Raw genomic sequence first — 26,859 nt, forward strand, 5'->3', positions numbered from 1 at the left:
AAGCACTTCCCCAGGCCGCAGGTATTCCTGAATACATTTGCAACTTCAATGAAAAGCACCTGAGTAAAATGAGTTACGCCTCTTTAAACCCATGCCGGGTGGCTTGTTTTCGATGTACGGCTCGTAGTTTAATGTTCAAAGGGCTGGAGGTGGATTGGAGCGGTTATGCTGTCTTGAAGATTTATCATGAACAAACTATGTTGCATAATAAAGTCACGAGTTGATGATTAACACATTGACAATTCATGGGATAAATGTGGAGTATAACTGTGTTTCCATTACCTTTCAGATTAAACCAATTGAAAATACGCCCAATGTAAACATGCCAGTTTTAGTCACACAACTTCAGTTAATGGAAACAACATCATTTCGCAATAGTATTTTATAAACATTTTATAAACATATAGACATTTATAAAATATTGCAAAAGCTAGTGCCTATCCACTTTTTTTGGTGTCCTTGGTTCAAGAACAAAACCAGCTGGCAATGGGATGTATTATATATTCTGCTTTTATTGCAAAATATGCATGTATATAAATATTTAATCAGTTTGAGAGCAAGGGGAGCTGCTACTCACTGATTGGTGGATATTTATTAGCAGAATCATGGGTAATGTAGTTTTTCCACCAGGAATTCCACGGTTAAACATGATTGTTAAAAACAATTTGGAATAATGTTGGCTGATGGCTCCAACAGAAGCATATGCCATTAGCGAACAACATTGTAGTGCACAGCAGGTCTGCCGTCTTTAAAAAAAAAAATAATAATAATTAAATAAATAAATAATCAGTTCCCCTGTGGAGAAAATTAATGGGATTTTTACTTCTAAAGCCTGACTACTGCACTTAATTGTTTTCACTGATTTTTTTCATGATTGTATTTCTTTTTTACACAATACACATGCAAATCTACCTTTGAGTATCTTAGGGCAGCCAATTATGCTGCCTACTTTTTTTGCATCCTAACATGCTGCCTACGTAAATAGCTTAGTAGGTTTTGGAACGGAACTGCAGATGTTCTGCACCAAAAATCTTGATGCATAGATCTCATTACCATGATATAAAATGAGTCATACCATGATATAAGATTTTGTTCATATTGCAAACCCTTATAGTGATGGCTCACTAATGTGGAAGAGCAGTAGGATGGTAATTTACACACTACGGTTGGCAAAAAACCTCACTGCACAAACTCTGACCTGCGTCTTGTCTGCAGGTCAATTGCATTGTAATGCAACGTTACTCATTAATCAACCGTTCAGTTTGCAGCCATCAAACAAGCCCTTAAACGAACACCTATTGATCACTGTGCTCGTGTGACAATTTTGGCAAAAGTTGAGTCACATGTCATTACTCCATCACTATTTGAGCCTCTGCTTTCTTTTTCAAAGATAGAATGGGGGTAAAAAAAATCAGTTCGTTCCCAGAGGATCCTTCTCTCTTTTTCAGCCATTTCAGCTTCCAGTGCACTGGCTCACAAAATAGGGCATAGTGGCACAGAATTCCCTGCATGTAAGATTTGTGGGCCACTGGTGCTGATGGTGAAGGGTAGAGTTCTGGAAGGGGATGAATAATGCATTGGCAAAAGGCTTCGCTGTGTGAAAAGCTCTCGTTGATATGTTGGCGCTGTGTTCACTGCCTGAGAAGAACAGGGGGAGAGACATCTTAATAACAGCTTTCCCCATTCAACTCAAGACTCCACAGGGCACTAAATTGTTACCTGAGCCCAAGTCGAGTCTATGTGACTGACTAGCTAATAGCCATCTGCCTCTACTATCCTATGATCCAGTGCTATTATGAGACTTAAGCCTGAAATCAACCAAGCGATTACTACCCAGAAACGAAGGGCAACTGTCTACAGCTGCACTGAGGAACAGTGAGGTCTTTCCAGGGTCTCATTCACAGCAGTGCACTTTCATGTCCTAGTTTGCAACTCTCGGTGGTTCGTGGGAGATTGAGAGGAACCAAACCTACCACTTTCCAGGGAAAATTTAAGGCAAGACAACTGTGAAATTAAAGTGACGACCACTTCCACTGGGGTTGACACTAATTGTTGAATTGATTCATTCCAAGCAGGGAACATTTTCAATCTTGGTCCACTAAGTCCATCTCTTAAATGTAATCCAGGATAGTGACATCCACACTAATGAGTTCCCAAGTTAATTATTAAGCCAAATATCAACAAATATCGATCACATTTCATGAAGACATATCTGCAGGCAAAGAATAAAACTTGTCATTTAGCAACAATTAAGATTCAAAGAACTGGAGGCCACAAGCATTTATCACCAGGTGTTCAGGTTTTCCTAGATCCTGCGGCTGCAGAGAAGAAAAAGTTAAGAAACTAGGATGTTTTTTCTGACATCTGAGATCCACAAAATATTACTCCAGTATACTCCAGGGATAGAAAACATGTCAGAGCTGCCTACGATGACAGTGGTTTGGTATAACGATATATTTCAGGGAGAAGGTATGGTTCATGTTATCATCTGGGTCTTGCAGAGGTGTAAACAACTTCAAGTTTGCATTTGTTTTTATTTGTTCTAAAATAAGCCAATAATGAATGCACTGTTATTCTTGTAATGATCTTGGATCATTTTATGCCACTCGTAACATTACAAAGATGTTTAATGTTTAATTCACATCTAAAAGAATATGATACCACAATTCATGCTAGCAGAAGTGTAGCACCAACACTTAAATTTACACCCACCTCATTAATGTTTAGTCCACGGTCTCAATTTCTGTCAACACTTTCACTATTGTAGTCATTATGTGACAGCAGTCTTGCCAAATGAGATGCTGCGCTTCCTGGATGGCATATTTACACTGATACAGCCAGAGATAATTACTCTGTTAGAAAACATAGAGAGCTGCTTCACTGCCTACATAGGCAGCTGCCTAGTAAAGTGACAGATTTGGAATGCTCTCCATAAGCAACATGTTTGCATGGGAGATTTGTTCTGGGAACTCAAACAGAATATATGGCGCCAGCAAACACACGATAATGGGTTTGACTCCCAACTAATGCATCAACTGATCAAATGTTAATGCAAATGTAAGTTGCTTCAAAGCATCTTCCAAAAGCATTAATGTAACCAAGATTGATTCCACTAGAGTTTGTCATTAGCATGTTGCTAAGCTAATAATGTATTAGCACACAATGTTTTTAAACATAACCTTTCAGAATGACCCAATCCTGGATGTCCCAAAAGCACTGAAATGATACAAAAACACTGCCTTTTTGAAGTCACTGACTGATAAATGACTTCAAGCAGAATCCTATCATCTCCAGAGCTTCTGCATGTTCACTTTGCCTATAATCCGTAATACTGATGAAAACATTGTCTGTGACACCACAGTTGAAGGATCAAAGGTTCTGACCCGATTCTTCTGAGTCTGGACAGCTGATTGTTTTCACAGCTGCAATTTGGATATTATCCTGCTAAGCCTTCAAAGGAATTGCAAGACATGGATGATGATGATAGAGCAATTCAAATAGCCCAATTTCTTTCCCTTTGTTCCCTGAGATGATCTATAATGTGCAAGAAAGTAGGAATCATGTTAGCCTCTCAATGCCTACATAATGCATTGGGCAGACAGGTGAATGGTGAATGTGTGAAAGTCACACTCACTCGCTGAATTTCTCTATGTGCATGTCTTAGCTGTAAATGCTATCTCCTACCTAGATCCTGCACCTAGCAATGTGATATCATCCACAAAGAATATCCTAGCAGCCACATTATGATAACTAACTACTTAGAACACCTTAGTAACCTCATAGCAACACCATGCAGCTAGCAATGGCTAATCAACCACCCAGAACACCCCAGCAGCCACATTACAAAAAAAAGTCAAAATACCTTATCAACTGTACAGCAACATCCTAAAAATCATTCAGTACAACTAGCACTTTCTAAAATTATAAAATGGCTTTGCAACCACCCAGAACTCCTCCAACAACCTCATAGCAAAATGTTGACAACCACTCTGAACATCTTAGCAACCTCACTGAAACACCCTTGCAGCTAGCAATCTTAGCAACCACCCATAACTCCCAAGCAACCACACAGTAAAATATTAAGAACCACTCAAAACATCTTAGCATCTTTATAGGGACATCCTGACAATCACTTAGCAAAAACCCATTATATGTTATAAATTGAACAGCAACATCCTAAAAACCACTCAGAACACCCTACATTGGTGTGCTCACAACACTTACAATATCTTAGCAATCTTATGACAACACCCTGCAGCTAGAAATGCCTTAGCAACCACCAACAACACCCTAGGAACCAAAGCAAACAGAACACCTTAGTAACTTCACAGCAACATCCTAACAACCACTCAGAACATCTTAACCATAAAACAACATCCTACAGCTAGCAATGCCCTGTCAACGCAGAAAATCGTACAAACTTCACAACTTCACAACCTCAGCAACTGCACAGCAACGCCTTTACCACCACTAAGAACACCTTAGCAACCTCATAGCAACACCTGCATTGTAAAATTGCCTTAGCAACCACTCAGAAATCACTAGCAACGAATCAGAGCATCTTAAAAACTGAAAGGTAATGTGTTAGCAAACACTGAGAGCAGTGGCATCCTAACAACCACTGCACAGGACCTTAGCAACTGCGCAGCAACATCCTAACAATTACTCAGAATGTCCTGGCAATCTCTAAGCAACACTTTACAGCTAACATTGCCTTAGCAAGCAACCAGAACCTCATAGTAACCACATAGCCAAATGCTAACAACCACCCAGAACACACTGACAACCTTTAAGGAACACTCTACAGCAAGTAAACACCTTAGCAACCACTAAGAACTTCATAGAAACTGTACAATAATGTATTAACAACCAACTAAAGAAGCATCATATAAACAAATGCTCACAGCACCTTAACAACTGCATACCAACATCCTAACAGCCACTTAGAAGACTTTATCAACCTTCGCAATCACCTAGAACCCACATAGCAAAATGCTAACAATCTATCAGAATATTTTAGCAACTCCACAGCAATATAGCCAAAACCATTTAGATCATCATTACAACAATAGCAATGACCTGCACCTAGTAATGTCATAGCAACAACCTTGAATTACCTAGAGTAACTGCATATTAAAACAATATCAACCACTCAAAAGTACATGAATTTTGAATTTTGAATAGTTTTTCACAGTTTTGAGTTGTCTTATTTTAATCTTTAAAAACCATTTCTGGAACTTATGAAATTAGCAAGAGCTGCAAAGAGTTTTAGCTGACCAAATAAAACTTTTATAGCAGAAGAGTTCCCGTTACACCTCTACAATCTCAGAGAGCTTGATTACATCCAAACCACAAAAAGCCGTTTGACAAACAAACTCCCATTTAATATGAATCAATCCGTTTTCTCCTTGGCTGCCCTCATCTCAGGCATGAGTGTGTTTATTTGGGTAAGGCCATCTGAACACTCTAACTACTCTAAACCAAATCACATCCTCTGCCGGATCTGTTGAAATTTTGATGAGAGATCAGACAACACTTGAAGTCACTTCTCTGCAGTATTAAAGACAGGTTAGCCCTTGGGATGTCCTGAATTTTATTGGATGCTCACAAAATCTATGGACAAAATCTAGACAACGTTAAGTACAAGGTGATGTGCAAAATGTGTGATCACTCAAGTCAGCTGTGAAAATGCTAAAAGAAATAAAAAAAAATTAAAAACCTAGAAATGATTGTAAAAATATCAGTACAAGATCTTAAAGGGGTACTCCATCCCACAATTCAAATTTTGTCATTATTTACTTACACCGAAGTCATTCCAAACCTGTAAAAGCTTTGTTCGTCTTTGGAACCCAATTTAAGATATTTTGGATAAAAACTGGCAGGCTTGAGACTGTCCCATAGACTGCCAAATAAATAACAGGGTCAAGGTCAGGGGAAAGTATGAAAAGCATCGTCAGAATAGTCCATCTGCCATCAGTGATTTAACCATAATGTTATGAAGCATCTGAGCTGTACGCAGGCAGCGTACGCTCTTCTGTATCAGCCACGGCACAAGAATTTGATTTTTACATGTATTTACTCTTAACATGTATAAACAGCGCGGAGCGTATGCCATCTGTTTTCATCCAAAATATCTTAAATTGTGTTCCGAAGACGAACAAAGCTTTTATGGGTTTGGAACAACATGGGGGTAAGTGATTAATGTTAATTTTTGGGTTGAGTAAGCCTTTAAGAAACAATCAGAACATTTTAATCTTGTAACACACCCTGCTTGTAGCAATGCCTTAGTAACCCCCCACAACACCCTAGCAACCACATAGCAAAATGCTAAGAATCAGTCATAACACCATAACAACCATACATTAGTGCACTCAGAACAACATATCAACTGCAAAGCAAGATCCTAACAACCACTCAGAACATCTTAGCAATCTTATAACAACACCCGGCAGTTAGCAGTGCCTTAGCAACCACCACAACTCCCTAGCAACCACTCAGAACAACAAAAGCATTCACAACCTATTTTAATTCCATAATGTAAGAGTTTAATCTAAAATGACATTCAACAAGGACCACCTTGGCAACTACATATCAATGTGCTGACAACCACGACAACTTATCAACTTTAAAGTAATATTCTAGATATACTCAGAAAATCTTAATCTCGTAACAACCTCCTGCAGCTAAAAATGCCTTAGCAACCACCCAGACCTAACTTACTACTACACCAATTTGATAAATCTCACAAAGCAAACATGAGAATAGATGTGAATTCGCACTGGGCGATATATACGCTTCAATCGTGTCTACGGTGCAGTTGAAAAATTAGCATGACATGTTGTCACACAAGCCTATCATTGAAGAGCTTATTGTCTTGTCCATTTGTATCAGTAAATAGAAGAGAGCATTTCATGATGTAATATTTTTAGTGACAAACAAAAACATCTCGCAAGTAATCTAGAGCGATAAAGGAAACCGGATATTCTGTTTCCGTTTGGTATGCACACACTTTTAGCAACTATGCAATGCGTTAACTGCCACTCAAAACTACTTAATCTAATAACACCCTGCAGCTAGCATTGCCTTAGCAATCTAGAACTCCATAGCAACTACTCATAGCAACTTAGCAACTGCAATAAATAAATAAATACAAATTTTAAAATGCATTTCCAACCCATTTTAAGTCCATAATGTGCCATTTTCCAAACTAAAATGATATTCAACAATGACAAAGGGTGGTGTTTAATTTCATTAATCTTCATTTATTTGTACATGATTAATATTTCAAACAGCTGTTAATTTCTTACATGAAGACTGCAGCAATGAATGCAGTCTACTGCAACCCTCATTACAGCATCCCGAGGGCATTCAACATGCATCTTTTTTGGAAATGCTCTCAGGTGCATCTTCTCCTCTACTGGACAGAAGTTCAGTGAGCACGTTTAATTTGAATTAAATGTAGCACGTTAAAGTCATAATGTCAGCAGTTATGCACATGCATACAAACATACTATAGCTGAGGATAATGAAGTCAAAGACATTCCACATCACACACTGCTGGGTTCTCAACCATATGAAAAAGCATTTCCATCGTCTCCCACAGGATAAGCGCTGTGCCACTAGCGCGCCAAAGCAACAAGAGTGATAAACAGTGCGAACTGCCACTCATACAGGATAATCAAATACGCAAATTAGGATCATTAATAACTGTCTCCTCTTTTCAAATCCTGAGTGGACTGTAAATCACTTCATAAATAAAAATTAATGAACAAGCCGGGGTGGTTGACAAATCTGGCATGCGAAGAGAAGATGACAAATACCTGAAGGTAGGTGTGGATGTAGGTGTTTCGTTTAATTTCAAAATAAAGTCTGCAAAAATACTCACAAAGAAGAGAAGTGATAAAAGACTCGTGATGAAGCGAGAAATGTTGCTAATCTGAGCTCCAACCCTCTGACAGAAGAGATATATTCCACCTCCCTGCTAAATTGGACAGTAAGCCCAATTAACAGAATTCGCTGAACACTGAAAAGCCTCTTTAAATACAGAGAGAATCCATATGCAAGCTGCTACAATTTAAAGATAGCTACTCGCAGATTTCTATATAACATTTTGGATTTTGAATTCAAAATTCATATTTGACATATCAGGTTATAACACCGTTTCTTCTGTTGTGTTCCATGAATGAGGCTCAGTGTCCCTATCAGTATATGTACAGTAAAAGAACATTCATTATCCGCCTAAATTTATGGCCATAAAGTAACCACAGTGAAAGATCCTGCCAAACAGCTCTGAGCACTGTTGTTTTTGCCAACATACTGAACCTCTGCGCCAAAGTCTCTTTGGGAAGCCTTAGCACATATCATAAGTCTTTCCCTCTAGCACTTGAGGCACTTCACACTCAAAATGCTGTGCTTTTTTATTATTTTATTTTTTTAATAATTGGAGGATAGATTCAGCCAAAACATTTCAACATGCTTAATCTTCCCTCCAACTCAATCTCACAGGAATATGAAAGTATTTATTGAGGTGTTGATTTTGTATAACTTTGCACAATGTGAATTGTATGGAGCTCCACACGACATGCAGAAAAATAAATTATATATCAGTCATTCACGCAGTCTCTCTCTCTCTCGGTCATTCAGGCAGTCTCTCTCTCTTCCTCTCTCGCAATGTCTCTCTCTTTCTTTCTCTCTCGTACGTGCATATTTTATGCCGTTGATCGTCATCTTCATCCTTAATAAATGAAACATTTATTCATGCCTGGGTGTCGGCAGTGAATCCAGATGAGAGAAATCCACCACAACTAAATGCAAACTGGCATTGAGACCTGCCTCCATTTTGTTAGCAACGCCCCAGCTTCCAACAATCCAATCAATTCCCGAAGGACGAAATCAAGTATGGCCTCTCATTTCAGATGCCGTCACAGCAGAGAAGAAAAGACAATCGCAACTTCCGTTTCATGGTGACTTTAATACTACTAATTTTGAAAAAGTCGATTGAATTGTTTTAAAGAACCACTTATATGTTTTTTGATTTGTTGTTTTTAAGGTAACCAAACACTATGAATTGAATCTCTGTGTAATGAGTCTGCGAGTTGAAAACTGCTTGGTCTGTTTCAATTCAATTCATTACAGATCCTGCCAAACAGTCATGAGCAAAGACTGATTTTGTTGACCAGTTCAATCAATTCATTAAAAAAAAAAATGCAACATAACGGTTTGTTTACAAATTGACCATCCCTACAAACTTCTCACACTTTTCTTAAGGAGCATGAAACAATCATGAAGTAATTTTGCTGATATACCATTAAGTAACTACAATTACTCATCATGTCAGGCTACACTTTACCGTCTAATTTGTGCCCTAAAAGGTGCCCTAGTTTCAGTAATTGGCTTCACCCATTAATGAAGGAGACATCTTGAATTAATCTTCTTTCCTTGGGGCACATCACACATTGTTTTGCAAGACATTTGTGTGAAAAGTGTCTCAGAGACAAAACATCCCCACCATTAAGAGACAATTGTGTTATTTACATATTCATTTACTTGGGAGGTGAGCTACTTATTTGGGGAAACACTGCAAAATTGATGGTTTGATGCAGCCTCAAGCAATCAACTTTGTATTGTAGAGATGAATGAGCAAAGCATTCCAAATATTTCTCAGTGAATAAGGCTTGTTTTTAAAAATATAATCTGTAAACACTGACGAAACTGACGAGTTGTTATTAGTACAACCAAAATAAGTCTTAACAACATTTCTGTTTACTTATGCACAGACGTCTTTGAGGACTTTCAGGACTTTATCTTCAAAGACTTCTTGTTTATTGTTTTGTCTGACTCACCCGCTTCTCTGGAAATCTGCATGAAGGCCTCGACTCCTTTCTCACCATAGCTTCCCTCAGAGGCCACTGTAGACACGTAGTTCCACCCCATCAGTTTAACTATGTCCACCATGGCTTGCGCCTGGAAGGAGTCAGGAGGTACGACACGAGAGAAGAAATCGTATCGGCGGTCATCGCTCAGCTCTGGAGCGGTGGAGGCGTAGCTGATCTGTGGAATCTGAAACCAGGTGAAAAGAAGGCGGTTAGATTCACTGTCGCTGCGGTTGCTAAACTGAGTTGGCCCAATTTTTATTTCCGTCAGCTCTTATAATGGAAAATGATGGAGTATTTCCGGCTGTGATTTCGTATTGAATGTCAATTACTCAAACTTTCATAGGGAATTGTATCTGCCGGCTGTCTTTTTGACACAGTCAAAATATGAATGCTGGACTTCTGCGGGTTTTTGAAATGAAACTTATATCAAATTGAAACTGAGACAAGGCTGCTCTGATTTTGGATCTCTCTCTACTGGCACAAATGATTCTAGTAACACTATGGATTTATTTTATTTTTTTCCTATAACCTTAATGTATTTTTTCTTAAATGTATGGTTTTTGAGTGTCACTGTAATTTGTGTGTTCAATGAAATTTGTGTGTACTTGAAGTCCTTATGTATAATGAATATATTAAAGAAAATTATTGGTTACAATTATTTATGAAAAGATATAATGCATTACATTATTAACATATTACTTCGAATATCATTCAAAATTCATTGCAAACAAAGTATAAATGAATACTAAAATTTGCAGATTCCTTGTGACATGAAATTGGCCGTTTGTTACGTGTTTTAATGCATTATACTTCCTAAAGGTGTTACACTGAATAAATACATTATAATAAATAATAGTATAATATATAGAGAGAAAGGGAGAACATGCAAACGTGCATTACAGCAAAATTCATGCATTTGTATTTATAATGCATTACATGTAAAGGCTAGTGCGTCACCAAAAAGTTTACTTAACAAAACATGACAATTATTTTCACATAAAGTGTAAAATAAAAATAAATTTTAAACCCATTTAAACTGATGCAAACATTAAACCTGTATCTCCATGTTTATACAAATGTAAAATCTTATTGACAACAAAGATTAAAATGATGATTCTTCCAGTTGAAAAAATATATATAATAATAATAATAATAATAACAGAAATTACATTAATACTGAAACATTAAATCTAATCAAAATACAGTATCTATATTTTTAGTAATGTCACCCAACTTTAATCGTGCCTGACTATATGGCAAAGCAGAAAGACCAATCCGCTTCAGTTTGACTAAAGCATAATACAATTTGGTGTTCGGCAGATATCAGAAACAAACAGAAATATACTTTCACATCACCCACCAGCTGTCGGTGCAAGCCGCAGCATCACATTTATCATCTTGGACAAGCTGCATAATATATTCATTGTTTTTTCAGTTATGTAATGAAACCGCAAGTGCCGCATTTAAGTCATTCACCTCAGAAGAGGTCATGCTGAGAATTTAAACAAACACTAAAACGATCACTTAACACCATTTAGAATAAAATCGCAATGATTTTACTCCCATGTCTTTCTAATGTACAGTCAAGGATGACTTCAACTCTGAAATTTGATGATTCAACCTCTCGAAAATGATGAACTATATCTTGGAACAAAGCTTGTTATGAAGTTATGAAAATGTCCTCGGCTGAGGCAACAGACCCCAGATGATCATTAATGACGGCCAACAAATTTGGGCTATTTTCCAGCGTGTTCAATAACACTTGCTTTGAGTCAAATTTCAGTATTAAGGGGGACCTGAATATGTAAATGTCTTCACACAATTTCAGATAAACTAATCTGTGGCAGCTCTCGGTAGCAAGCTAACAATATCCCGTATTATCCACCAAAGCCCAGGCATGTTTTCTATTTTCTGACAGATGCTTTGTCACATCTCTGTTGCGTCTTGCACTCAAATTCTGAGCAATTCACTGTTTATTTATTTTCAAGGCATGCAAAAGCATGTTGTGCCCAGGCTTCATGTGACATTTTTCTCAGTTTACTCAGTAAACACAGTAAAGTAACCTTGAAATGACCCTCAAAAGGCTAGTGAACCAAAAGAAAACATTATATTTTCTTATATTTTTCAAGTACATATCTGGGGGAAAAAATATCAACATAACAATACAAAAGACTTTATATGGGAAAGTCAATGGGACACTTGGAGAGGGAAAAAAACACTTGCAACTTGCAACTGGTGGGTGAATTGAGAAAATGAACTGGCCATTAATAATGATTATGGATCAAGGAACTGTGTTAAAAAGGTGATTTTGCTAATATTCAGTTAAATCAGCTACTAGTAGTACTATATAGCTACTAGTAGACACAAAGACCATCCTAAAGGTCAACGCTCCAGTGGGCATCTACGAAATTGAACATATCCTTTGAAAACATCTAAATGAGTTTGACTTAACTTGCGCTCAGGGTTTTCTTTGCAATTTTCTTCATGCTTTCTCTCCATTTGACACAGGTCTGGGATTACTTGATCTTTGACCAAGTAGGGCCAGATTAATTCTTCTCAAAGTTAATTCCCTCCTCTGAAGAGGGCTTCCTGCTCGACAGCTAACAAATTTTAGCCAAACGCTGTTTTTTTCAATTAGCCTTTTGATCTTGCTTGATTTAATGGTGAGCTAAGCTTTTCCATTAAATCATTTGGCAAGTAGAAAAACATATAAGGGACAGAAACATGGGGGTGGACGTGAGAACTGTGTGTATTTTAGAGAAAAACACCAGCGTACCTATTGATACAATAAGATGAAAACACAACAGTAATTATGTTGCTTTGAAAATCCTTTATCATTGCATTGAAAGCTCTGTGCTGTATTGAACAATGTGTTTCCCTAAAAACTATTTTGCAAGCTGTCAGTTTCTTTGCTAATTCTTTCTCCTGACATGCAACTATATTGGCTATCACAGATGGTTTCTTTCGCATACAGCAAGCTTTGTCTATAGCCGCACCTTGAGGAGTCAGAAGGAACAGATCTCAAGTGAGGCCTACAGTTTTTGAAAGCGAAACCCTTCCAAGGTCCTCCATCTTTCTCTCACAGTCTTGTCTCTCACAGACACACAAATAATATCAAGGCCCTGGATCGTAGCCTTAGCCCTTGTAAGCTGTCAACTGTGTATTTATGCGTCTGTGTGGATGACAGGAAGGGCTGTGATGAACATTGTTCGGCTTAGGGATGGCGCCCCATTATCGGACTCCATTATCTTGTCTATCAGTGTGACTGATCTGAAGGTGGCGGATACTGTGTCCACAGAATCCAGGGGCCTGTCTTGTGTCAAGTCAGGAGGTGTAAGAATAAGGTGTCCTGTCAGGCTATCCGTCAGGTGAAGGTGTCTTTTATTCAGCCACACAAACAGAGCCCGGATAATTTTGTGGCATCTTGTGGCCTTCCCATTCTGAAGTGATTACCTGTGTCATGGTAAAAATTGGTGCCTAAAGCTGGATTGCCAGTGTGACGATAAGATAATTCTGGGACTGAGAAACTTGGAGGCATGTTTAACTGATGCATTTTGCTTCAATTGTCCCTCCCAAACGAGGAAAAAAGACAGGGCCAAGATTGCACATTCTGTTTATTCAATTTATGCCAAAGCAGGCTTGCGTTTACAAAATTATTTTTTTCAAGACACTTGAGTCTTATTATCGCACCTAAATAGCTTCATACCATCTTGCGCCTCACACTCCGTGCTTATCTTCTGGTGTGATTCTCCTTTTTGAATTACGATCAAACCCCTCTGAAAGTACTCAGTCCATAAATAAAGGTGCTGCGCTATCTATATTTGAAGAACCATATTGAAAGTAGCTTCTTCAAATAAATGTCTGGACCAAGCCACCAGAAGCTGAGCAGCATCTCTTTACACCATAATTTTATCTATAGCTTCCTTGCGAACAAGTAAACACCTCTCCAGGGTTGTCACACATCCAAACACACATCCTCATAAGTCAACATTTGGCGTTCAAAACAACCTGAAGGGTTTTTTTTTTCCCACCTGCCAGTGCGTAATGTGGTCATGACCCTGGAATGCTCTGCCTGGGCCAAAGACAGATGAGTTTCAGGATAATAGATCTGCCTTATGACCGCTGGGGGTCATTTTTTGCATCCACTCGAAAGGTCAGGTCTGTTGACAGTGCTCATAAAAAGAAACAGACGAGGTATTTGACAATGGACTGACCCGGCATTGATCGGAGGTGGAGTGCTTCTACCTGAGTGAAATGGAGAATCACTGCAGACCTAGTCTACAGCATTGGACGCGTGACATGGTGAATGGCATTTCTAGTGACATTTTCTCCACCTCCATTTTCCACCCAACATGAGCAGAGCTGGTGACATTAACTTTTATGGTGGTTGAGAACTTTTGGAGTAGCACCATTAGAAGGATGAATTTGTAACTTTACAGAGATGAAGATTAGATGCAATTTCGTCCCAAACTTGTGACTTTCTTCCGGTGAGTATGAAAGAACTTTGGTCAGTTCTTTGTCATTTTGACAAATGGTCACGTTAGTCTTTCCATTCAACAAAAGGCTGTTAAGTTCCAAAAAGTTACCATAAAAAAGCCAACTTGTGCACAGTATTTCAAGTTGTCCGAAGCTTATGGAAACTTTGTGTGAGGAACAGACCAGAATTTGGGCCATAATTTGCTGGAATAGATGTGCAAGAAACAAAAAAAGAATTTAATCTATAATTCACTGGAAAAATTTACACAAACCAACACTGAATCAACTCAGCAAATGTTAATTAATTTCATATCAACGACTTTTGTAGTGATTTTTTAGAGCTTGACAGGGTATATATATACTTCATAACTCATTGTATGAAAAAAGTGTAGCAGGAACCTTCTTCAGAACTTCTCATTTTATATTCAGCGGAATAATTTATACTGGTTGGAATGACTTGAGGTTGTGTAAATGTTTTTGGGATTGAATAAATGAAATTATCTATTTCCAGTAACACTATGGCATTAATCGACCTGATGGTGTTCGTTTACATCACACGGCATGTTGTTGACTATGTCATTAACACTGAACTACCACTCAAAAGTAATTACACCGTCAACCACTTCTTTTACTTTCACACTAGTGTTAATTTCGTCACCTATTTTTAATTTAGCCTTAGTCTTGTGCCAGTTTTAGTCATATTTAGTCATTCACATATCTTTTTTTGTTAGTCAAGTTTTAGTTGACTAAAAGTCTCGTCATTTTATTCAAGTTTTAGTCGACTAAAAGTCTTTTAATTTTAGTCTAGTTTTAGTCAAAACTCTTTATTACTGTTAAACATTTCAGTAAAAAAAAAAGTGTTTCACATATCTCAAACATTGGTTAAATGTCATAATTACCTGACAAAATACACTTGTTGATTTTTGTTGAATGCAAATGTTCAAAGTGTCTGGTTTTCCATTTTTGATTTAGGAGACACATTCACAAATGATTAACCTGATCACATTTTTTTAACTTTATTGATACTGCTTTTAATTGTAATGCAAAGACCCGTCATTGGGACATAAGCTGTCATGTACAATAAAGAGCCTGCGCAGCGACAGGAAAATAATTTCACACAAAAAGCCTGCCAAGAAGGTGGATTTTTAAAAAAAAAAAAAAAAAGGTAATTGACGAAAATATTTCGTCTTGTCTCGTCTGATGAAATTAACACTATTTCACACAAGAAATCTACCAACTGGCGTGAGGCCGACAAACAGACCCCACCGAAAGCCGGGGATTACCTGCATATGCCTGAACTTTAATCGCAGGCCTCTGCAATCCCAAGCCAGCTCAACTCTTCACCCTTAATTAGAAGGACTAGATAAATCACAGAGAAACACTTGGACTTCTAAAGGCTGGGGGAAGAGAACAGCCTTGACCATCATGTACCGCAGCTGTGCCTCGTGACTCAGGTCTCTGACAAATGTGTATGTCAACAAATCTTGGATTAAAACAACGAACGTAAGTAACATGCCACATGCTGGCATCTCTAATGTTCTAAAATGTGACACAAGGACCCCGAATGAGTCAAGCAGGGGAAATCAAATTAGTATGCGGTGAGTGCCGTTGATGTGAAGTTCATTTGCCTGGTTCTTATTGGCGGCGGATTTTAATCAGTCTGACCCGCTGCATGGAGGTGCAGCAAATCACTGATTTCATTACAAGTGCTCATTCTTTCACGCTTGCTGCTGATTGTTGGCTGAAAGAATAGCAGTGCGGTTTCAATTCCTTGACACGTTTTATTCGCCATGGACAATGGTGCATGGCACTCCCTGGGGTGAAATAGAGGGGAGCGAAACAATGTCAATAATCACTAAAGTGAAAATAATTTAGCTAAAGAATGCTTAGAGTAGACATTCAGTCGACGCTCTGGAAGACCTAAAGAATTTATTTTCCGGCCTTTGTTAAGGTTAACGTTGTTGCACTAACTCTCTTACAGGGAGTTAATCCTACAAAGCTCACTCGAATGTCATGATTTATCACATGAGTGTGCTTTCGTGGAGTAGATTATTTCTGTTTAATCAGGTGGTTTAATTTGTCTGTTCTACACGTCTTGGGAAACCAGCGAAGAGATCCGCAAGTAAATTTGGAGAAAACCATCATTGTTTAACAGCATCCTAAAGAATGTCTGTTGTCTCACCAACAGAAAGACTAAAAGAGTGTCTCAACCCCTACATCTTGTAATAAGGAGTCCATTGTGGATGTGGATATCGAACGGTGCCACAGGGGAAAAAGATTATCAATTAGGTCTAAAAGAAAGGTATGAATATTTCCCTAATTAAAGGCTACAGTACAATAGGCTACAACAGTGCTACTGTATGTGTTTTTGTCAAGTAAGCAATGTGCCATAAGATATGTTAGCCATTTTGCTAACTTTCACACAACTTGGCCAGGCTTAGCTTCCTCTCCAAAAAATCCTTTAAAGACATGGAAAATCCACTATCAGCAAAACCCGAACACTCAAAATGACTGACCCCTCAAATTTCTCTGATTGGCTAAACAATAGTGCCTAGAGAATAGACTCACTTTTGCTGCATACAGAGTTTAGGGTTATCACTGGAATGTTGTGGTTTTTCAGAACAACTGTCTGTCAGGTACTAGATAGTTAGAATAACAATAATAATTAATTAAACTCCTCTTAAATGCTCCAGTAAGAATAATATGCTGGTTATGTAGTTATATACTGGATACTCTTAACTACAGCAGCAAGTTCTTGAATTTTGTGACAACTTGATCATGAAAAGCCTCCAAGCCAGACTAGCCTATAAAAGCTCAAACAACCATTCACTTTCAAACATCAAAGACTCCCACTGCTAGAAACCAAAACCACATAAACCGAGCAAACTCCATACACCATATCCTAATACCACTGCTGAGCCCTACACAAACATGCTCAGATCCTACTGCACGAGGAAAACGTACATTTCCCACTAAAACATTGTTTACTAGCTCACAGCATTTGTTTACAGTGAGCTAATTCAATTTTCACAGTATATCCTGGTATTAATTATGGATTTATTTTTCAATTAGGAAGCATGATTAGTCACAGTTCATTGACATTTCAGAAAAACTGATGGGAAACTGTGCGTGGTTGGTAGAAAATTATAAAATCTTTTTCGGCACAACAACATTGACAATTTTTTGGATGTAAAGGTATACTTTGTAGACATTTTCTAACTGTAAGACTAGAAAAGCCCTGTATGTGGAAGCTAACCAATGATAACAGAGAATATTTACATATGCAAGTCCTAAAGTTAGAGTAGCCTGATTAATAATAGGGATGCACCGAATATTCGGCCACCCGAAAATTTTCGGCCGAAAATGCCATTTTCGGTTTTCGGCCGATAGACTTTTATCACCGAAACAACACGGCCGAAATGTTGTGATGACGCAAACAGAAACCGCGACCTGCACGTGCACCTGCATAGCGCAGACCACGAGCTCCCCGCGACATTCACTTCACGCCAGTGAGAACATTCTCTCTATTCTTATTCCTTTATTCGCAGCACTAAAGCGTCTCCTAACAAAGAGATTAAGACGGACCACGAAGTGAAAACAAAGAAAAGTAGAGTCTGTTAGCACACGTCTCACTGAGATCTTTTTGGATCCTCTGCACTTCATCGCGCGCGAATGTGCTTGATCCGCGTTATAAAGACCATTACTTGGATGCGGAAATAAGGCAGCGCGCACGAGAAATGATCCAGGCCGCGCTGGATGCGGAGAACCCGCGTGGAGACGGAGAAGCGCCAAGCGCAGGAGACTAAGATCAGAGCGCAGAAAAAAAGACTCGTCTCTGCACCAGATGAGGCGCGCACCCTCGTTGTCTGATATGTTCAGTGGAATTCTGCAAGAAAGTGCCTCAAATAATAATAATACGTTGGCTATTTTGTTCTTAGGCTACTATATATGTGACATTATATATATATATATATATATATATATATATATATATATACACACACACACATACACATACATAATATCAGATTGTAGCCATTTTTCTGCTAGATTTTCTGCTAGATTTCTGCTTTAATTTGATAAAAATGTTTATTTATGCCCTGGCCCTATTTAAATACACTCTCTCAAATATTTCTCAAATGTCAGGCAGATGACAAGCTCAACTGCTTAACAGCTAGATGGTTATCTGTTTGAAGTCCCCATCCCCAGAAGTGATAACAGTCTTGCCTACTGGAGAAGTAATGCACTTTCTAGTCCTACAGAGAAAAATTTCAAATGCACTTCACCTAAATGCACTTTGTTTTTATGAGAGAAAAGTTCATTTTAAAACCTTTCTGCAGGCCAGTAGGCCTGTACATTATTATTTAATATACACATGAGTGGGATAAATTTTTAGTTTGAATTTTATTTTAATACTGTGCATTGTTGCAATGTGCTTAATACATATTTGCATAATTTGTAATTATGTATTTTTATGTTTTTTTTTTTTATAATTTATGTAATTGTAATTATCTTTGAAACTTTAATATTAATTTATGCAATTGCAATGTCTTAATTTTAGTAAAATTAGTACACGGTCATAGCAATAAATGCAATGGTACTAATAATTGGCATAATTTCTTTCGGTGTTTCGGTTTCGGTTTTCGACCTTGGTTTTCTCTTTTTGGGTTTTCAGTTTCGTCCAAGAATTTTCATTTCGGGGCATCCCTAATTAATAACACCATTTATTCAACAGAAATGAGATATTTAGGCAATTAATTCCTTCCAGAGTCAATTGTTTTGGTAGTGTTGGGTCCAAATCCACCTTTTCCTGTCTGTCTCGAATCCAATTTTTTAACCAATTGAATTTGAGTGAGCAATGTTTATTAAAGTCTTTATTTTATTATTATTTTATATTGCAACTTAGTCGTTTTTAATCTTTTATGTTGCACATGACATGGTTTTGTATGTCCTCTAAAAAAAAAAAAAAAATGTCAGAGGCCAAGTTAATTCATTCAATTGCAGTCTGAGGGCCAAGTCCAACTGCCTATTTTTTTTTTATACCACATGGACTTTGGTTAAAAAAAACTAGTCAGATAAAAAAAGTTTTTACCCACTGTTCTGCTGCTGAATTCTCAAACTTTAAGCATTGACATTTCCAGTAGAAACCGCCTCAAGCGCTGCGGAAAATGGTTGCTTCTGGTGTAGGCACAGCAAGTATCAGAGAAAGTGTGGGAAATGGCCATGAAAAACAAAACTACAACTTAAGCCATTCTTGTACATTTCTGGATACTGTGGCCCATTTAACAGTATTTATGTAGGAAACTGTTCAATAAGAAATAAGCTTCATGTTGTGTCCACATTTAGAGTTGTTATAGTCTTTTTGTACCAAATGTATGCAACCAGTTATAGTAATTGGCACCAAGTAGAGCATCTAAATCCCAAAGCTTTTAAAAATAGCACCGCTATTACAAACAACAGAGAATACGGCTTAAAATATCTCTTGCCGACTTTTTCAAATTTAGATCCTGTTCCATTTTGCAGGTAAGAACAGCTTACTCTGTATTTTATCGGCTGGGGATTTCAGGACCATGCAAATGACTATTTCTAGTTAGTTTGCTTTCTTCCTTGTTTTGCTATCTGTGTACCAGGAATGCATTGTGGCTTAAAATAAGTCGCCCATCCCATCCCCAACATACATACTCATGCACACACAAGCTTCAACTACAAAGATCCTTAAAACCCAAAGCACCAGACCAACAAACATGAATGTTGCAGTTGTTTGTATAGAGAGGTCTAAAGGATTTTTGGATCCTGTAACTATATATGTGAAACTCTTACATTTTGTAGAGTATATCACAAACTTGATACCATAAAATTTTAGTAAACGCACCCATTACTTACTGGGTTCTTTTTTTTAAATAACCTAAATGCATCAACTTAAGGAAATAAACAAGCTTATGAATGGAATTTCTGTAGATTTGCTCAATTTGTAAAGAAACATACTTTGATTTCCCACTTACAGGAAGTCCTAAATGAAACATTTCCTGTTTACTTTCTCATAAGCTGGCCTCAGCACCCAAATCGCATCTGAATGCAGTGTAGGCCGTTCGCTTCAAACAGAATCCTTGACTCTTTCATCTTGTGTGTGCTGCAACTATACCCTGCAGAGGCCTGCAAACAAATAAGCCTCAAGCTGCAGTTGTGGGTTGATAGTAGATGCCACACAATATCCACCAAACTACATTTTGTTGTAATTAATTTGGGACAGAGAAGTGTGCCATTGAAATGGAGCGTCATTCCCTGGGGTAGAGGGACTGTGGAATTGGGTAAGGGCTGATGTGTCCGTCTTTACCCTTTCGAGTGAAAAGAAAAATGCCTTTGAGCTCATGAGGCCAGTGAGTGCAATACCTGAGTCTCATCTGGCGAGCATCGATGAAGCTAAACCTCTTACCCACAGGACAACTATGTAATTGGATCACGGTGTTGTAAGTTCTACTGTCATATTACAGCAGGGTCCCTAAAATCTTGTCCTGGGGGGCCAATGCATTGCAGAGTTTAGCTCCAACCCTGATCAAACTCACCTACCTATGATTTTCTAATGATCCTGAAGACATTAAGCATGCTCAGGTGTGTTTGATTAGGGTTAGAGCTAAAACTCTGTGGGAAAGTGGATCTCGTGGGCCAGATTTGAGGATCCCTGTATGACAGTGTGTAAGATTAAACCTGTTGACACCTCTTCAAAACGAATGTAAAGCTTGCAAGATCAGGCCAGGAAAAGTAACTACTTAAATATTTAAGTAATTTAGAAATTATTATTATATTAATGTATTTATTTTTCGAATTCGTTTTATTGTCAGTGCTAAATTCATTCATAGTTGGTTACAGTCATAAGAACCATGTATGAAGTACCAATTAAATCTTATTTTAATGCTTCTCTACAGACAAGACTTGATAGAGTATTATTGCTATGTACAAAAGTATACACTTGCGGAAATAACAAAAAATAACGATTTTACTATATATAGAATTTATTCATATTTAGAATTAGTTTTTATTTGTATGTTTTCAGTATTCATTTTAGCTTGGATATTTAGTCATTTTAAGCTGATGGTGATCGTCTTGCAATTAGTTTTCATGTATTTTGAAATGCATATATTAATTGTATATTATAAATATGAGTAAAATATTTACTTGGTGTAAATGTCATTAGAATAAAACAAATGTCTTTCTTTGTTTAACATTTCTGAATAAAATGTTACATTTGGTCAATTTTAACTAGGTTCAAGGTAATTATAGTCCAATTGTGGACACAGTAAGTTACAGTTATTTCCTGTATTTAAAATAAAATACTTTTTATAATAAGCCCAGTGAGAGTCTTAATTCTTGGCTTTCTGAATACAGTTGAACCAACAACATTGTCATAAATACAATTCACACAGAATTATAGTCTCCGCTCTCTTATAGTTTCCCCTTTTCTTCACATTCATGTAAAGATGTACTGTGGAGTGACTGTAAAGTAGCACTGCTAAATTAAAAGTCTGAATCCGATGGAGGGCAAAACTTTGATAACAGACAGGCTGTTTCTCTCTGAGAGGGACACATTTTTATTGCCAGTGGAGAGAGAGACAGCTGGTCCTGTCACTGAGCCCGGCCATCCTGCAGTAGGTGGTAAAACTCCGGAGAGGAATATATTTTCCAGCTCAGGCTAATTACTGAGCCTGCATGCTCTCATCGGACTGTGAATGACATTGATGCAGAATACATTTAGTTTTATTTCAATTTAATGTTCTGTTCGTGAGTTTAAATACACATGAAGTGGGTAACGTAGTTTATTTCTACACTATTGTGAATAGTTAATCTCACAGACAGTCCAGCTGCTAATTACGATGATATTATAAAGATGAAAATTGTAAAATAGTTTTAAGGCACACAAAGCCTATCAAGAAAATGTCTATATTTAATAACAAGGTACAAGACCACTATCAGTAGGGTACTGGTATCACTAAAATGTTATAGGACTGATGCAGGTATAGTAGTATAGCATTAGTATTATTACCTTACAAGCATTAATATAGTAAAATTATCAGTATATTATTCTAGCACTAGCATTTTAATTCAGAATTAGAATCAGTCGAGTTCCCTTTTGAGCGGTCTCTCCTGTTTTACTCTGTACTGAAGCCTGATGTTTGTGTAGCTGCACAAACTCATGGCGCTTTAGCCCGCTCCTTTATAAGTCAGCTCAGAGCACCCTTCATCAGATCATTCTCCTATAGCGACAATGTGACTCTGGAAGAAGCAGAGGAAGAAGATCTAGCTCTGCTCACCACCGTTGAAGACGCACCTGCAGCGACGATTCCCTGTGGCCATCCAGCGCTTAGAGCAAGACCGAGAGCAAATTTCCTAAATAGCAAATTTCAGTGCGCACTCTTGCATCGCGCTGCGAGTATGGCTCATGAAAGGAGCCCTGTGATGCAATGTTTGTATAAGTATAGTTGAATAGCAAAATAATCCCTGCCCTAGTTTAGTAGAAGTATTGGTATAGTGTTCTAGCACTTGTATTAGTACCAGAAAACTAGTAACTAGTACAAACTAGTACAGTACTAATACCAGCCAGCTATAATATTCTAACAGTAGCATTACTGCAGTGTTAGTATTGGTATATTAGTATACACACTTATTATCACCCTACTAGTATTATTACACTGTTCTAGCACTTGCATTATTACAATATTAATATCAGTAGCTATGTTATTCTTGCATTAGTATTAGTGTAGTGCTAGTATATGTATAGTAGTATAGCACTAGTATTATTGCCTTATTAGTATTAATATTATTATTATATAATAGAATTGTCATTATAGTGATCCAGCAGCACGATTAATTGAAATGGAATCGACATTGTGATTTGACAGAAGCAGCGATTTTCATGCATATCTTTCAGAGAAGCACGGTTATGTGAATGTGACGAGTGGGGCGGGGCTGAGAGTGGTGGGAACGGGGCGAGGCTGGTGGAGTAAATGGTAAATGTACTGCATTTATATAGTGCTTTCAACAGACCACATGGCCATCCAAAGCGCTTTACAATTTGCCTCACATTCACCCATTCACACACCGACTGTGGTGTCAGCCATGCAAGGCGCCATCCAGCTCATCGGGAGCAGCTGGGGTTAGGTGTCTTGCTCAAGGACACCTCGACACTTGGTCAGTTGGAACCGGGGATTGAACCACCAACCTTCCGGTTTGTAGACAACCTACATGAACCACTGAGCCACTGCTGCCATCCTCGTCTGCGTGGGAAGGGGGCGAGAGCCGTGGGAACGGGGCGAGGCCGGTGGAGTGATTGGAAATGAACGACACCTGTTCGACCCACCGGTCTTGAGTACCACGGAGGAGATGGAAGGAAATAAAACAGGAGCTGCCGGTTCCCGCCTCCTTCTTCCTGATGATTATGACGTTTGATATTGTTACAGTGATCAGCAGTAAATCGTACAAAATGGTTCACCAAATTCATTCAAAATGTGGATTAAAAAATGAAATGCTGCTGATATTTCTTAACTATGTGATGTAAACATGAGACAAAATTTCAAACAAGGGCATTTTTCCCCATATGTTGAATCTTAATAATAATTTTAACATGTTATTTTTCTCCATAATTAATCAATCTAATCTGATGGTGATGACCCGCTTCAAGTCTTATGATTCAATGAACCATTCATAAACAACCATTAACTTCACTCCTGAATGAATCTGCCATTTGAACGAATTAAATAAATGACTCTTTGACTTAATCTTTAAGACCACCACCTACTGGCAGTTTTAGTTTATTATTTAGAGTATTATTTTTTCTCATTAAAGAAAAAAAATATATATTTTCATAGTAATAATAATAAAATTAAGGAAATACATGATTAAAGTTTTAGTTCACCCAACCAAAAATTACAATTATGTCATAATTTACTCACATTGTCCAAAAGAGTGTATGTAATAAATTTTATTAAACAAAATATTTCTTGCTGAACCTACTTTTTGTAATCTCTGTTTGATGCTTTGCACAACAATGACTTTAAATGATCTTTTCAAAATAATTTATCCAAATTTGACGTGCAATTAATTAATTAATTAATTAATCACCACATCATGTAATTAATTAGATTAAAAATTTTAATCACTTACCAGCCCTAATTATATTATATTATATTATATTATATTATATTATATTATATTATATTATATTATATTATATTATATTATATTATATTATATTATATTATTCACATTATCACCAGCATTAGTGCTTTTTTAGTACCAGTACAGTTGTCTAGCATTAATACTAGTACAGCAGTAATATAAGTATAGTTTTACAGCATTAGTATCTGTATATTATTCAAACATTAGCACAGTAGTATATAAGTATCAGCATGTTTCTAGCACTAGCACAGTACTAGTACCAGTCTACTTGATTAGCAAAACATTTGTTTAGGTATGTCTAGCATTACTACTAGTATAGCACTAGTGTATGTATTCTAGTCCTAGCATTAGTGCAGTACTAGTAGCAGTATAGTTGCTTAGCACTAATACTAGTGTTTTTTAACACTCAGCATGAAGTTATACAGACCTGGGCAGGTTTTCTGTGAGATTAAACTTTATCTGCTTATTCTAATAAAAGAACCCAGTATTGTTTCCAAAGCAACTCTGCTATGATAACGCTCGGCTAACCAATGCCAGATAATTCCGGAACCTCCTGCCAGCAGCCACATGACACATTCAGTGGTTGTTAGCCAGAGACTGCAGAGATGCCTGCCTGCGTCAGTATTCACCAGACACGTACTACTAACTCAAGCTAGCCATGCAAAAACCTCCAAAACAGCATTTTCCCCTCTGTGGGGCACATTCTTGAACCAAAATCTCAAATGTGTGACACCATAATGGAGAAATATACAGAGAAAAGGAGTGGCACTCTGAGACGGGGAGAAATGAGAAGGACAGACTTCCTGCCAGGAATTCTTCTGCCATCACTGAACCATGAGGAGCTCACGATGCTGTCAAGACTGACCACCGAGAACAAACTGTAGTCATAGCGATGTATTGACGAAGACAAACACGGCACGCCATCACACTCCAAAATGAAAATCTGTTTCATCAGTAAATCATGAACAAAATGGAGTGCACCTGTACAAAGAATAAACAATAAAGCAGACCATTTATCTTTGTGTTGGGCAATCAACAATAGATCAGCACAGTGGTATAACACCAGCATACATTCAATACTAGCATTAAAAAACAATATTCTACATATTAGGAAATAAATATATAATTAAAATTGTTTCCTCATAAAATGTGTTTTATGAAACTCCTACTGTGTTGAATTTCTTTGAACCACAATTTAGTCAATCTCTCTTCCTGTCAGTCATTCTTATTCAGCATCCTGTAGGCTATGGCCAATTCTGTACAAACCCACATTCATGAATCCAAAACGAGCCAATTCTTCAATTCTTCCTATCGGTATTATTATATAGCAGTATTACCGAAGTCTGAATGTACCTTTGGCAATTCTGATTTTGAAGACAGTTAGCATGAAATTGTATGGCCCTATAAACCACATATTTTACCTAAGGATATGATTGCAATATGAAGCATAAACGTAAATCCTTAATGATATCCTTTGCATTATATGTGTCATATTCCAATTCTGTAGTTTGTACCCAAAGGTGCTGCTTATTCGGGCCTCCAGCTGATTTTATTGTTTTTGACCCTCCCTGCCAATGTACTGCAACAAAATGAGGTTGAAAATATAAATAAACAACTGAATAATGCACAGTATGAACATTATCTGCATCTGTAGATTCCATCTGAAAGCACGAATGGCAGCAACCCTGGCAAGACTGACACGTTATTGATGACATGATATGATTTCATAATAGCGCCGCAGTTAGGAGATCATCACTGCCTGCACTCCCCTGAAATAGTGTTGCATGGAAAAAGATAAGACAAACAAACACAATCCCTTCCCTACAGACCCAGAGGGGAACATTAGGGCTATGAGGCATAGCGACGTACGAGATACCAAAGCGCTGGGTTCAGTTTATCCACATTGTCCTGTAACTTGAGCCTTAAAGTCGATGTAGAAACCTGCGCCCTCATTTATCAACAATGCTTACACACAGATGTGTGCGTAAGAACAGTTTCATGCAAAGTGTGGGATCTACCAACTTGTACTTATGTAGGAATGCGTAAATATAAGTACAACTCTAAGCATGCTTACGCAGAGAATATAGTGGTTGAACGGCGATACTACAAAAATAAAGTGCTGCTTCATGTGTCCTGTGTCCTTTAATTGCAAATACTCATAATTTCACATTTCAAGCTAAACGTTTGTACAATTAGTGTGAAAAGTTGGGAAGTCGAGTTGAAATGTTGCTATATGGTCATGGCTGATCTCATTTTGCTGTAAGATTTGGCAAATCATGCGCAGAGAATTCATTTTTAAAAAGCGTGTTAATGAGAGCAAACAATGGCTTTTCAGTCG

General features: G+C 37.6%; 1 protein-coding gene across 2 annotated transcripts in view; it reads right to left on the minus strand.

The window, feature by feature from the left end:
• Positions 1-26,859, minus strand: part of LOC132160087 (metabotropic glutamate receptor 7-like) — a 205,469-nt gene that overhangs the window by 142,361 nt on the left and 36,249 nt on the right. For both annotated transcript variants that reach the window (XM_059569796.1, XM_059569795.1), the window contains exon 2: positions 9,843-10,059. In XM_059569796.1, the coding sequence (XP_059425779.1) occupies positions 9,843-10,059 (217 nt within the window). The remainder of the gene's footprint in view (positions 1-9,842; positions 10,060-26,859) is intronic.

Source organism: Carassius carassius, chromosome 16, assembly GCF_963082965.1.
Source record: "Carassius carassius chromosome 16, fCarCar2.1, whole genome shotgun sequence".
Classification (NCBI taxonomy): domain Eukaryota; kingdom Metazoa; phylum Chordata; class Actinopteri; order Cypriniformes; family Cyprinidae; genus Carassius; species Carassius carassius.